Source organism: Sphaerodactylus townsendi, linkage group LG11 (assembly GCF_021028975.2).
Source record: "Sphaerodactylus townsendi isolate TG3544 linkage group LG11, MPM_Stown_v2.3, whole genome shotgun sequence".
NCBI classification, from domain to species: Eukaryota; Metazoa; Chordata; class Lepidosauria; order Squamata; family Sphaerodactylidae; genus Sphaerodactylus; species Sphaerodactylus townsendi.
In genome coordinates this window covers 5,974,439-5,989,717 of record NC_059435.1, presented here as the reverse complement: position 1 = coordinate 5,989,717, position 15,279 = coordinate 5,974,439, and the positions used below count along the sequence as shown (strand labels likewise).

Here is a 15,279-nt window from a genome sequence, read left to right as displayed (position 1 = left end):
GATTTTGTCCTCTCTGATGCTTTCAAGTCACAATATACTGAATTTCTTTGATTTTGACGTGACTCCTTGACTGCTCCATTAATTCAATATGTAGATGCCCAAAACAAACAACTGGGTGTTGTTCTGAAATGTTGGAGCAGCGGATTAAACTGCGTGTTTTATTCTTATTGATGTAGCCCCCTTTGGCTTTGCTTTTCAGTGGTAATTTTATGGAAGGATTACATTTATTATAGTGAATTGACTGAAAGGATAAAGAAGCTAAACTGCTGAGCTTATAGGTAAATGTCAGGAAAAGAGCACAGATAGTACAAATGACACCTGGCCAATCCAGCAGATCTTGCTTTGCTCTTGAGGGCGTTTCTTTCCAGGAAGACTTTAAGCAATTTTTATCTCGCTTGGGAGTTGGAGCAGCTCCAGTCTCCTGTCTTTGGGGCTTTGCCCATTGGAGATTGCTCTTCCTGAGAGAAAGAGGCGTCTGCACTGGCTAGGACATGGGAGGGAGCAGAAGCCACTTTATCCATCCATCCATCCATCCATCCATCCATCCATCCATCCATCCATCCATCCATCCATCCATCCATCCATCCATCCATCCATCCATCCATCCATCCATCCATCCATCCATCCATCCATCCATCCATCCATCCATCCATCCATCCATCCATCCATCATCTATCTATTTATGCCCTACCGTGCCCGAAGGGGGCTCAGGGCGGCAACAACAATTAAAACAACAATAAAATCATTAAAATGTTAAATAGGATCATTAAAACCCAATATCCGATGGCGTCTTCTACTGTCATAGATATCTCTCTCCCCCGCCCCCCCGGAGGCCCGAAAAAGATGGTAAAAATATGTTAGCCGGGCTAGCCATCAGGGAAAGCCTAGTGGAATAGCTCTGTTTTACAGGCCCTTCGGAAAGTACTCATGTCCCGCACGGCCCTGATCTCAATCGGGAGCATATTCCACCAGGTGGGGGCCAGGACCGAAAAGGCCCTGGCCCTTGTCAAGGCCAGCTGGATAGTTTGGGGCCCAGGGACTACCAGGAGGTTCCCCTCCGAAGAATGGAGGGGCCTACTGGGGCAGTATGGGAAGCTTTATGATTAAAAAGCAGGATGCAAGTCAGATAAGTTCTAGGGAGTAGGCTAAAGGAAAAGACTCTCTGGTCCTTGTGGTTGACAGGCAAGTAGACCTTTATGGTTCCAGCTAAGAATGTGAAGCCCCTCCTCTCTCGAGTAGAGTAGTAAAAAGGAGGGGTCAGTTATTTCGGCCTGTCAGCCGCCCTATGCAGTTTATCTTCTCCAGCATCCTCTGCTTTCTTTTTGATGGTATGTCATCGCTTAGAATGGTTTTTATTGGCATTGTTTTTGGAATTCGATACATTTGGTCCAATTGCATTGTTTGCTGGAGGTCTTCTGTGGCTGATTTGGGCAGGTTTCTGCAGATTCCACCCATGTGCTGGTATCTCCTTTGTTAAGATTTTTTGGGTTAAAATCAATAAACAGAACATATGACAACTAACAAAATTATGTCTGATGTCTAAAGTAATTCTGTTGGGTCTAAATGGAGATTATATTTGGATTACAAATGGAAATGCTGTCCAAAGATTTATTGATAACTGCTGAATTGCTAATAACATAAAAGGGGAAATAGTACAATAAAGAATGTTAGAATATAGATTCAAAAAGTATGGTATTGTTGAAACTATCCAAAGTAACACACCTTTTTTGAGGTTTTGGGAACAGACACCCAGTTGTATTATAGATTTGTGTAATTGCTCTTCCTTGGTGTAAGTATTTTTGTGTTTCTATGTAAAAATCTAAACAAAGTTATTATAATATTGTATAAGTGGTAGCATTTGTAGTAAATATCATAATGATGTATCTTTTGCCTCTCTTATTGAGACATTAAAACATACATTTGCTTTTCATTGAAAATGGAATGGGATAAGTGTTATGAACTGTTTACTCAAACTGTTCTGTGCATTTATAGAAATGTAAATCAGATATATGTGTTTATATAAATTAACTGCATTTCAAGTGCTGTCATCTACTTTGTGTCTCAGCAAGAAAGGCGGGCTATAAATGAAGCTGTTAATAAATGAATGGTTATTTATGGTGGCATTCCTCATAGGCATTCTCAAAGCAACCGGTTGGGTGGGGGTGAAGCAAGGTTAGGGATTTCCATAGCAGTTTCATAGGAGCATTTAGCAATTCTTTGCAAAATACCTGTTTTGCACTTTATCGTTTTCTTCTGTTCTTTTCTTCCCCACCAAAAGCACAACTTGGAGACTACAATTCTTTCATCCATCTCCCGGGATATCTCTCAGACTGCCGTTTCATACCAGAGCAAAATAAAGATTATCTAACCAAAGTAGAAGCATTACATGAGCAACACAGGTAATTGCAGTTTTACATCCTCAATTACCTTTCTCTGCCTTGTAAATCAAACACAAGAGTGTCTAGCTTCCACCTTTTGTTTTGATGTTTTAAATCCAGGCAATCTCTTCATCTGCAATATTACATTACTGAAAATAATCTCTGGCTCATGTGAACGTCGACTTCAGTGCCCACTCATGCCAGAGACAGTTCTGAAAAAAGAAAACTGTGTGAGGGAGTTTATAGCGTGCCCTGAATTTGCTTTTACTAAGCGAAGGGCATTTTGCCTCCCAGAAGCTCATACTTTGAAAATTGGGTTTTTCTCTAAGGTGCCGCTGGCTGGGCTCTGACTGTTCCACCTCAGGCAGACACGGCGTCCCTCTGAAACGGCTTTGAACATATTTGCGTGGTTGTAACTACTGGTCCTGCTGACAGTCTGTTCTTGTTGCTTTTTTTCTGTAGCTTCCCAAACCCACGTTTGTTTTAGAAAAGGGCTGGATGATAAACACATTGGCTGTGTCTAGATCATAGGTGTCAAACTCGCATGATGCTGGCAGGGGATGATGGGAACTGTAGTCCATAACATCTGGAGGGCCACGAGTTTGACACCTGTGGTCTAGATAGTGACGAGGAGCCCCATGGGAAAAAGCTGGAAGCTGCAGCACTGCAGTCCCAGCTCTGCTCTCCATCTGAGTTCGATTGTGATGGAGGTCAGTTTCAAGTAGCCGGCTCAAGGTTGGCTCAGACTTCCGTCCTTCCGAGGTCAGTGAAAGCTTGCTGGGGGTGAAGTGTAGATGACTGGGGAAGGCAGTGGCCAACCACCCCATAAATATAGTCAGTTTAGTAAAAGTCATGATGTGATGTCACCCCATGGATCTGGAATGACTTGATACTTGAACCTTTACTTTTCAGTAGTGATGGTCAAGGGTGAAGGGTGTCAGGCAGAGGCGTAGCTGGGCCAAACCACGCCTGGGGGGGATTCTATGTTTTCTGCCCCCCCTCCCCCAATAATCCCCCCTGCAGCACCCCCCCTCACTTACCTTAGTTTGGGCTGAAAAAGTTCAGGCCTGTTCAGTTCAGACTGAAAAAAGGCTTGGTGGGAACTACACTACCCAAGAGACCTTGGGGCTCACAAGGTTTCCTAGGTGGTGTAGTTCTCACCAGGGTCTTTTTTAGGCCGTTTTTCAGCCTGAACTTTTTCAGGCTGAACTCAGGTAAGTGGGAAGGGGTGCAAAGGGGGGCGTGAGCGGGGCAGGGGGATTTTCCCCCCCAGGAACGTTCCCAGTGCAATGCACGCACTCACCCCTGTCCCCTTGTAGCTCCGCTACTGGTGTCAGGTATTCTGGGCTTGTTAGCTTGCTTCTTTCCCAGCAGTAGTAGCATCCGGCCACTTTGACTATTTGGCGCTTCTATACTAATGCTGCTGTTCTTTTCATAGAACACTAAAGGCAGATTATAGTGCTAGTGCTGTGTTCACACTGGTGTGACCCGGTATTGGTAGCACCATCTCTCAGCCAAGGATTATGGGGAAACTTTGAGGCAGGAGGCGGGGGAGGCAGGCCTTTACCGCTGCCAGTAAACAGAAAAAAGCTGTGAAGGCTTGCCAGTCCAATGCTGGAGGATTCAGATGTCTACATAAAATAGACTTAGTTTTAAAGAAAGCAGCAAGATCATAAAATGACCAGTAATTCATTGGGCTATATTAGTACTAATTAAATTAAATGGGGGCCCCTGACCTGGCTAGCCCAGGCAAGTCTGATCTTGTTTGTCCTTGAAAGCTATCAGGGTTGGCCCTGGTTAGCGCTTGGATGGGAGACCACCAAGGAACTTCAGGGCTCTTTTGCAGAGCCAGGTTTTCCAGGCTGTGTGGCCAGGATCTGGTAGTTTTTGCTTTGTTGCTTAAACACCAGGAAGAAATGACAACAGTTGCATTTTTGGGGGTGGGGGGACAAGCTAACTGCTCAGAAACAAACAAAAATAATCTGACAAAGGGCCCTTTTCAGTCATCATGTGTCTGATGAAGCGGGCTCTAGCCTAGCCTGGGCCTGCATGTGCCTCAAGGGTAAGGTGACCAGATGGTCACCCTTGTGAACTGGGGAGGATAGGCGGCCGCACGCGCATGCGCGCCCAGCTGCAGGAGCGCACTGCCTTCTGGGGCTTGCCATTTCCCGCCCTGTCACAGGGCGGCAAACGGCAAGCCCCAGAACGCCGTGCTGCTGCGGCCACACGCGGGGGAGACTGCCGCACTGCCTTGCGCCCCAGAAGGCAGTGCGGCAGCCTCCCAAAAATCGGGACAATTTGAAGAACCCGCGGGACGCGGGACAATTTGTTTAAAGGTGGGACTGTCCCGCCAAAAGCGGGACGTCTGGTCAGCCTACTCAAGGGGTTACAGGTCTCTTCTGCTTTTTGGGCCAAGGAACCCAGTGGTATTTGGAAAGGCCTCAAGAAGCCTGAGTACAAATAATAGGTAAGCAAAAGGAGTATGTATGTTGTGGCCTTGGGGGCAGAGGAAGCTCAACTCCTTTTCCTTTGTGGCTAGCTAAAAAGGTGTCCGTAAGTCAGCCGAATGGCTGGCAAGCTGTACTCCTTGACAACTTCAGAAGGAAGCCGTGTCGGCCTGCAGTAAAACAAACGTATCTGGCAAAGAGAGATTTGACTCTCGAAAGCGCACGCCTTGAAAACTTCGTTGGTCTGTAATCTGCTGCTGGCTTCAAGTCTAGCTATTCTTGGGCCTTTCCCCACTTACCTTAAGCCCCGCGCTACTCTCCTCAAGTAGCGCGGGGTCCCCCGGCACTCCCCACGACAGGGGCGGCGACAGCGCTACGCAGCCTCGGACAGCTGCTGCTGTCGCGCCCCCTCAGCTCCCTGGCGTAAACAGCGCCTTTTGATGGGGACGCCCGGGCGCGCGGCATAGGGGGGATCGTGGAGAGTGGGGAAACGCCCCTCGACACCTGAATTATTTCTGAGCAGATGACTGTGTGTCCAGCTCCAAAGCAGTCCTTTCTCTGTGAAACTGCTTTTACCCTCTGGTGCTTCCTTCCATTGCTAGCACTGGAGAGACGCCAGTTGAAGACACGCCCCCCCTGCCCCGCCCTGCATGTATGCCACAGCAGGGAAGATGGGTGAGGAGTCATTTAGTCAGACTGTCCTTTCATCTCTGACAAATGTCCCAGGAAAGGGGGAATACTATATATGAGAAAAACAGTTCTGGAATGGTAGAGGTGTGAGTGAATCACTTTCAAAAATTCACATTTCATAATTTTAATGTGAAAACTTTTAATGTGTCTTCTTTTTTTAAATCTATACTTTGAGTGAATTTGGATAATAGTATTCAAAAAACCTTTCCTCATAGATAAATGATTTTTCTATGATGTTGATAGTTTATTGCATTAATATTTTATTGACTTCTTCCCCCCTGCAGTGGCCTCAAAAAATCGGAAGCAGAGTCCTGCTATATCAACATAGCAAGAACGCTTGAATTCTATGGAGTAGAATTGCACAGTGGTAGAGTATGTTTACAGTGCTGCTTTACATTTAGAATATCTTATATTTTAAGATGACTCCATTGTTGGGAACGGGAACAATAAAACCAGGGTTCATGGTAATTTGACATTACAGTTTTTAGACACGGCAAGAGTAATTTATTTATTTATGGAAGCTGTATTTCGATGATTTTATATATGGTTTTATGTTGTACACCGCCCAGAGCCCTTTGGGGATGGGGCGGTATAATTAATTAATTAATTGATTGATGATGATGATGATGATGATGATGATGATGATGATGATGATGATGATGATGATGATGATGATGATGATATGGGATGATGATGACTTTGATCAGCATTTAATAGTTAGCACCTTTGACTTGCCTTTTGTTTCCATGTTTACCATGCCTGTTGCCGCCAGTACGTATGCGCATTCCTGCATCAACAAAGTTAAAAGTCACAAAGTTTTCATCCCAGGAATGTGCTGGTAGTGTAGTGGTGTAGTGGTTAAGTGCAGGTGAACTCTGATCTGGAGAACCAGGTTTGATCCCTCACTCCTCCACATGAGTGGCAGGCTCTAATCTTGTGAGAGGGCTTTGTTTCCTCACTCCTGCACGCGAAGCTTACTGGGTGACCATGGGCTAGTCACAGTTCTCTCAGAACTCTCTTTGCCCCACCTACCTCACGAAGTGTCTGTTGTGGGGAGAGGAGGAAAAGGAGTTTGTACGCTGCTTTCAGAGTCCTTGCGATAGAGAAAGGTGCAGTATAAATCCAACTCTCCTCCTTTGTTGGAATCTTAAGTTGCATACTGCACTGTACTTTTAGATTCTGCTACTAAAAGCAACATGGGAAACATGGTATAACTGCTTGACCAATATCCAAAACAGGCTATTTATTTAATTTGTAAGCTGTCCTGGATCCCTCAGACAAAAAGTGACCTAAAATGATCAAATAAATATATATATTCTAGGTTTGTTGTAGTGCCTGTGGATGCTCAGTGGAAAGAAATGGGGGGGGGGGGTGTGGTGGTGGTGGTGGTGGTAGACTCTCTCCCTCCATTGCCAGGCTCCAGGCTGCCAGGGGTGCAAGTGCCGTATTTCTTAGCAGGACTGTCTCTCTCACAACGCTCAACGCAGAAGAGGGAGAACCTCATTTTAGCCACTGTTTTTCAGTACCTTTTGCCAGTTGGTGTAGCTGCTGTTCCTGAAACACAAGGCCAAACTCTCCCTTGATATTCAAAGCTAATCATTTGGATTCTGGCCATAGTAAATTGTGACGTCACTGGCGTAGCGCCGCTGTGATACAAGGAGCTGTAATTATTTTTCATTTTCTTCAATTAAGTATTTCTGTTTTGCTTTTTTCCCCCACTGGGAACTCAAAGCAGCTGACAGACAAACCACAAAAATGTAATTCTGTCAACCAAACAACGGAAATGCAGCGTAACTCCTGAGTTGTTCCTTTGGCTGTGCCCCTCTGGCTGTGCCAAGGCTAAATACCTATAACAGAAAGGGAAACAGAAGGTCAGCCTGTATGTTGTCCAGCTTTTGCTCATAGGAATCAATGCGGGGGGAGGGGTCATTGATGTGTGTCCGAGAAGTTGGTTTCAGTTTGGGATGTTGTTGAAAGCTGAGGGAGTGATTACAACTCATTGTACCAGAGTATGCTACACTATTTAAAATGTGGAATTAGCAGCCAGAGAATGTGGTGTTGACCACAGGCACAGATGGCATTAAAGGGGGATTCACGGACAGATTAAAAGACAGATCCGTGGAGGAGAGGTCTACTGGTGGCTACTATGGTGACTAGAGGGAACCTCCAGATCCAGAGGCAGTCAACCTCTGAATCCCAGTGCCAGGAGGCAACATCAGAGGAAGGCCCCGGCCTTTGTGCTCTGTTGGCGGCCCTCTGGAGTGGCTGAAACAGGATGCCAGACCAGATGGACCACTGGTCTGATCCAACAGGGCTCTTCTTAAGTTTTTAGTGCTAAAAGTGAGCAGGAATAGACTAGCCCTAGCAAAGTCATGTTCACTGCAGAGTTCAGAGTTACAGATAAACATCTAGTAGAGATGGCCAGGCTCTGACCTTGAGCAGCGCCTGGTACAGTATAACATCATACAAAAAACAGTTGAAAGTCAGTTAGAAATGCAATTTGTGTTATGCTTTTGAAAAATACAGGAACTGCTGGGTTCTGTCCTGTCTGGGAAGCCTTCTATTTCTTTATCGCCAGCATACAAAGGAATTGACAGTCTGCTTGGCAGATATGATCACAGATCTCTCAGAATCACATCTGGAACAAAAATAGAGCAGAACTGGGAGGGGGAGGGGGCATCCATTCATCCATGATTAATACTCCCATTTTTCTTGTATCATAGAGAAGGTTGGAGCAAGTTTGTGTCTTCCCAACGTAACAGTTTCTTCTGTGATGTGTTCTTATTTGTAGGATCTCCATAATCTGGATCTAATGATCGGAATTGCTTCAGGTGGTATCGCTGTATATAGAAAACTTATTTGCACAAGCTTCTATCCATGGTAAAATAATTTTGTCATTTAAATATGAATACAGTTTTCTATAACTTCTGAACCTGAAATATTAATCAGAATCAATTGGCTGTTGTGGGTTTTCCAGGCTGTGTGGCTGTGGTAGTTTTTACTCCTAATGTTTTGCCCACATCTGTGGGTGGAGATGTATTTCTGGTGAAATGTATTTGTATTTCTCTCTGTGGCACACTGTGGCAGGCTTTCTATCCGTCAACCCTGTTCATTTCAGGAGAGGTAGCTTCATGTCAACCATCCAAAGTTCTTGTCCTCATACCACTGTAACCAAAAGGTATAGTGGAACAAACTAAACCAAACATAGAAGGAGAAAAACACTACACCAGGACTACAAAACACACATATTGGTTGTGATAAATATATTAAAAGAGTAAAAATATGTTACAAATGATATATCACAAAATAAGACAACATCATATACTCTGGCTACAAAAAAATACAAAATACCTAACTGCGTCAGAAGAACTGCACAATTAGATTAATCTAAAAGCCAGAGAAAAATATGGGGAGTACAGTGTGAATAATTGAAGTCGTTACGGATGACGCAATGAAGAGACGAGACGCAGCGATATCAGGAAGCCGGTGGACAGAAGCCAGTGGCGATCTAGCGTGATCCGTGGATCTGGCTGATCTGCCGAGCTGGGGTCCCTGGCACCTTTTATTAAGGATTTGGGAAGGCGGGAGAGCGGGAGAAGGTTGCGCAATTCATGACTCATTGAGGGCTGGGCGTGACGCGGGGGGGGAGGGAAACGTTCCTGTCTGGGTCAAATCCACATACAGGTATCTTGTGACCTGGGTGTCTGGGGGATCTCGTGATGTGCTGTTATCGCAGGTGAGTCTCCAGGAGGGGACAGATGGCGCAGGCATTCCTGTGCACGTTCTGAGGCTCAATAAAGCTGCACTATACTGCCAAAATAATTCGAAATTCACAAATGCTAGAACTCATGCACAATAGTGAGTCCGAGTTCAAACAGAATGCGATACATATTGTTGAAGGCTTTCATGGATGGAATCACTGAGGTGTTGTGTGGTTTCCGGGCTGTCTGGCTGTGTTCTAGTAGCATTTTCTCCTGACATTTCGCCTGCATCTGTGGCTGGCATCTTCTCCTCTGAAGATGCCAGCCACAGATGCAGGCGAAATGTCAGAGAAAATGCTACTAGAACACAGCCAGACAGCCCGGAAACCACACAACAGCCCAGAATGCGATACGTTCTGAAGAACACATTCGCAGTAACAAAAAGAGACAGGAAAGGTATTCCAGATAAGCTCTAGAACGTCTCAGCAGGGCTTGTTAAAGCTTAGCATACCAACCGCTTTATACACATATGCTCAGTGTGCAGGCCACAAAGGTGTGACTACCATCACATCTTCCTGTTTTGCCTGCAGCCCAGGGGAGAGAGATGTCCTGCACCACATTGCAACAGGATCCATGTTGGTGATCAGAACAATATCTGTGCAGGCCCTCTCAGCCAAATGCAGTCAGTTGCCACAGAAGGCCCATGAAGAGACCTTATCTGTCACCAGTCTTTACTCACTGGGGAACTCATGAATAAACCTCTTTGCTTTTTCAAACAATGCTGAGCCCCAGTGATTTTGTGCTACGGCAAGACGAGGGACCCCCTCTCTGGGTGAGACTTTCCTTTTGCACCAGTTTTATGTGTTCCTTCCCATTCCTCTTACAGTGGAACCTCGGTTTTCATCGATAATCTGTCCGGGAAACCTCGGCGAAATCCGAAACCGACGAAAACCGAGGCAAACACTGGAAAGCAATGGAACTGCATGGGTTGGCGTTAGCGCACGCGCGCTGACAAAATCCGACGAAAACCAAAGCGAACAACGAAAACCGAGACAAAATTTTCGGGGAAAGAACTGATGAAAACTGAAACCGTCAAAAACCGACAACAGCGAAAACCGAGGTTCCACTGTACTAGCAAAGTCATGATCTTCTGGAAAAGGACAAATTGTATATGTATTAGCTGAGACAACCCTGGTTCACCCAGGCAAACCACCTTTTTCTCTCTGGCCAGGGTTTCTGACCGTTTGCCACACAGCCAGGGCAGGATTCTGCAGTTCAGGGCGCACTTTGAATCTAGTGATTGTGCCTGGCATTGGCGTCTGCCTGTTGGTCTTGATATGCATTCTTGAAATTTGGCACACAGGGTTTCACTTTTTCCAGGGGAGAGGTCATGGTGTGTTTCAGAAGTTAAAATGTAAAAATGACCACGAAGTCGTGTTCAATTCTTCGGTGGTCTTTGGTTCCACCCTGTTTTATTGATCCTGGTCTCTGGGTCAGATGTATGGAGGTGAGCTGTATGTATGACATGCTTGTTTGGAGCACCAGTTCATCTAGGTCAGTGTTTCCCAACCTTTTCGAGGTCAGGGTACCCTTGACCTCACTCTTCATATCTCACGGTACCCCTGCCGCCACCCCCCACCTTCCCCTCCCATTGCTCCTGCTTGCCACCCCCCCACCTTCCCCTCCCAGGGTGAAGGAAAGCACGGGGGGGGGGGGGGCTGCTGACCTTGCGGCAGGCCCTGCCCCCTGGGCCAGCTCCATGTCCTTGCTGACACCACAAAATGAGAGGGGGGGCGGTAGAGTTGCCACGGTACCCCTGGGACATGCTCACTGCACCCCAGGGTACCACGGAACCCTGGTTGAGAATGGCTGATCTAGGTCTTCTCGGTGATGCAACATACTTGTAATGTAGGGAACTTGCGAATAATCACTGCCCGTCTGTTCAGTTGCTCAAAATAGTTTGCATTTTGTTATGAAAGAGTTGTTGTCAGAAGCACAAGATTCTTCATGGGCTGTAGTCAGATGGAAGAGAACAGTAAAAGAAGGAAGCGGGCAGCATGGAAAAACAATGGTCAGGCATTCTGGGAATTAAGGGCGAAAGAACAGGAATTAATCATATATCTAATTCTCAAGAAGAACTCATCTGTGGATACTTAAATCTGGGGACTGGAGCCGTGAACAGACAAGACAGATCTTTCTGTAAATCTGAAAAAAAATTCCCATGTTTGCCAACCAATTTGAAATCTAAAAAAAAGGGTGGGGGTTAATTCCTCTTAAGGAGCAGCAGTGGCGTAGGAGGTTGAGCTCATGTATCTAATCTGGAGGAACCGGGTTTGATTCCCAGCTCTGCCGCCTGAGCTGTGGAGGCTTATCTGGGGAATTCAGATTAGCCTGTGCACTCCCACACACGCCAGCTGGGTGACCTTGGGCTAGTCACAGCTCTTCGGAGCTCTCTCAGCCCCACCCACCTCAGGGTGTTTGTTATGAGGGGGGAAGGGCAAGGAGATTGTCAGCCCCTTTGAGTCTCCTGCAGGAGAGAAAGGGGGGATATAAATCCAAACTCTTCTTCTTCTTAAAATAATAGCAGTGTCTGTACCTTTAAGATATCAGCCCTCATATCCAATTTTAAACTGGGAATCTGTAAACTTTATAACAGTAGTCAATACAGTAGCTTGTTCTGGGTGTTTTATACAAGAAGTAATATGAAGTTAATATTCCTGTGGTCTCTCTAATAGAATTGAGGGCTTCTGTAATCACCTTGCATCTCTTGTCAGATGTATACTCTAGTCTTGCTTGACTGTACTGCTAGTTTGGTTTTGGATTTTTTTTTTACAGCAGCATGGGAAAGGTTGTCAGGAATTTGGCAACCACGTACATTCCTGTTTTGTTAAAGTAAATCCGTGTGTTGTGAAATGGCTCACTTTGCCCAGTTTGTTCAGATTGTTGCTTTTGGTTTCTGTCAGTGACAAATTTGTGAGTAACCATTTCAAGAGGAAAAAATATATGCATGTTGAAACCATGGGAGGATGGTGATTGTTCAGTGGAGTTGCACAGGGAAGTGCTTCTGATTATAGAACTAGCAATAAAGTGTGACAGAATACAACAGGGTCTAGAAAACCGAGCTTTCGCCAATACGCCTTGCATGTGCTCACATCTTTGTGGCCTAGGAGCAGCAGTGGCGTAGGAGGTTAAGAGCTCGTGTATCTAATCTGGAGGAACCGGGTTTGATTCCCCGCTCTGCCGCCTGAGCTGTGGAGGCTTCTCTGGGGAATTCAGGTTAGCCTGTGCACTCCCACACACGCCAGCTGGGTGACCTTGGGCTAGTCACAGCTTCTCAGAGCTCTCTCAGCCCCACCCACCTCGCAGGGTGTTTGTTGTGAGGGGGGAAGGGCAAGGAGATTGTAAGCCCCTTTGAGTCTCCTGCAGGAAAGAAAGGGGGGATATAAATCCAAACTCTTCTTCTTCTTCTGCTTGCGCACCTGTGCAGCTTTAAAAAGTGAGTCGTTGCCAATACGACTTGCCTTTTATATAGATATTGATCATTCTCATTTCAGGATTGTACTTCTGATGTGCGTGGTGGTAGATGTAAAATTACTGGGTATTTTGAAGCTATGATGGAGAAACTATTTTTTCCAGGAAAAAATAGAAACTTTGGGGAAAATTGAAATATATACATTAGTTACTTTCATATCAAGCCTGAAGGCATTTTGCTGCTTTCACGACATAGAGAAGGCTTCATTTCTGATCCGAATATAAAATTATATTAATTAGCATGTTTATGTAATTTAGTTTTCTCCAAATTTACAAATATACTCAGTACTAAAGTGAGAATGCTGCAAATAGCTATACCCTATGCCACAGGTGTCAAATTCACGACCCTCCATATGTTATGGACTACAGTGCCCATAATCCTCTGCCAGCATGATGCTGGCAGGGGATGATGGGAGCTGTAGTCCATGGGAGCTGAGGGTTGTGAGTTTGACACCTATGCCCTATATGCTATCTTAACACATTTTGCTCATTCCAAAAGAAAATATATTTCATAGGAGTTTTTCAGTGCTTCACAAAGTTTTCATGGGAAAAGGCATGGGGGGGGGGGGGTTCCCTTCCTTTGTCTGAAAAAGCATTTCACTCGCATCAAAGGAAAAAAATCATAGGAAGCCCCCCCCCCCCCCGCTCTTCAAAATTAGGGAAAGTTCCGGGTGGGTGGGGGGTGTCTTTTTCATTTCTAGATTGTGATGAGTAAATCCTTTTTCTTGTAAAAGAGCGGGTATTATATGTGGATCATTTTCCCCATCTTCATAAATGCTTGACTCTTGCCATTTTCCCTGGATTTCAGCGATGTTGAAATGGAAGTTGATTAATTAAATCATTATTTAAGAATGAGATACTCTGTGCCCAAATTGTCTGTCAACCCTTATTTCAGTGCTCTGTGGTTTGTGTCTTTTTTCCAGGGTGAACATAGTGAAAATTTCTTTCAAACGAAAGAAATTCTTTATTCAACTGCGACAAAAACACGTGAGTACAATTGCGTAGACATTTTTTTAACACTAATTTTATGCATACTGTGCAGTTCTGTTGAGTAGCTAAAATCAGTTATCTAGAAGTTTTTGGTTCTAGGCATCTTACTTTCTCTCTGTAGTTGAAAGGGGATCTCCCTTCTTGAGACAGACCTCCCTCACTAGAACATAAGAACATAAGAACTAGCCTGCTGGATCAGACCAGAGTCCATCTAGTCTAGCACTCTGCTACTCGCAGTGGCCCACCAGGTGCCTTTGGGAGCTCACAGGCAGGATGTGAAAGCAATGGCCTGCTGCTGCTGCTGCTGCTCCTGAGCACCTGGTCTGCTAAGGCATTTGCAATCTCAGATCAAAGAGGATCAAGATTGGTAGCCATAGTCTTAATTCTCCTCCATAAATCTGTCCAAGCCCTTTTTAACGCTATCCAGGTGAGTGGCCATCACCACCTCCTGTGGCAGCATATTCCAAACACCAATCACACGTTGCGTGAAGAACTGTTTCCTTTTATTAGTCCTAATTCTTTCCCCCAGCATTTTCAATGAATGCCCCCTGGTTCTATTCAACTGTTCTGAAGGAAGCTGTCTCTGTTTAGTATTACCCCGTGCCAGAGGTTTATTACTTCACTGTAGTGTAGTGGTGATAGCATTGGACTGGAATCTGTGAGACCTGGATTCAGATTGCCACTTTGCTATGGAAGGTTGCTGGGGTGACTCTCGACCTAAACTACCTCGCAGGGTTGCTCTGAGGATAAAATGGGGAAGGGGAAGCAAAGTCTGCTTCCTTGGGCTCCGTGGCAAAAGTGTAACGCAAACATCTCTGGGACTGCAAAATCAAATAATTGATTTGTCAGAAAGTATAGGAGGTTTTTAAGGCATTGCTGATTTCAGCAAAATGTATGATTGTTAAAGTTTTAATGCAGAGTTGAGAAAATGGACTTGAAAGGTGTTGTAGCTGTTTCCTAGGTGACCTTTAATGACTTTAGTTTAGGCCTTGGGTAACACCAAATTGCAGTTCCCATGGTGCTGAGTCACTGGACCTGAGTGAATTACCCTTGCTTCGCAAGGTTATACACACACCCTTTTTAGCAGTGCTGGCTAACCTTACTGTGTCCTGGGCTAATAGTGCAGGATCCACAAACCACGGCCACAGACAAAAGCTGTACTCTTCTGTAAGAACGAAGCAGGTGAAAAGTCCACGTCTGTGACTTCGCAGTGCCAAAGGGTGCTGAATAGAGTATGGAATCTGGAGATCCCCTGGAGAAGATCTTAAATCTCCTTTCACATGAATCTTCTCTATTTTCTGATCTCCTTCCAGCCTTATACCAGCTAATGGGATCCAGTGAGGGAAACACTCTCTCTCTCTCTCTCTCTCTCTCACACACACACACACACACACACACACACACCCCTACACACACACGTGCGCATACACACATGTGCAGGGGCAATTTCCTGCATTGGTAGGAGAGTAAAGGAGACAGAGCAAGAAGTGATGCTCTGCTGCAATGGGAAGCAAGTGAACTTGAGACCCCTTCTGAAGTCCC

The 15,279-nt window shown here is 45.4% G+C and overlaps 1 protein-coding gene across 1 annotated transcript in view; it reads left to right on the top strand.

Annotated features, from left to right (window-relative positions):
- PTPN3 (protein tyrosine phosphatase non-receptor type 3) overlaps positions 1-15,279 on the top strand; it is a 138,219-nt gene that overhangs the window by 94,176 nt on the left and 28,764 nt on the right. Inside the window, exons 8-11 of the mRNA XM_048510417.1 lie at positions 2,279-2,399; positions 5,800-5,887; positions 8,307-8,395; positions 13,671-13,734. Coding sequence (XP_048366374.1) covers positions 2,279-2,399; positions 5,800-5,887; positions 8,307-8,395; positions 13,671-13,734 — 362 coding nt within the window. The remainder of the gene's footprint in view (positions 1-2,278; positions 2,400-5,799; positions 5,888-8,306; positions 8,396-13,670; positions 13,735-15,279) is intronic.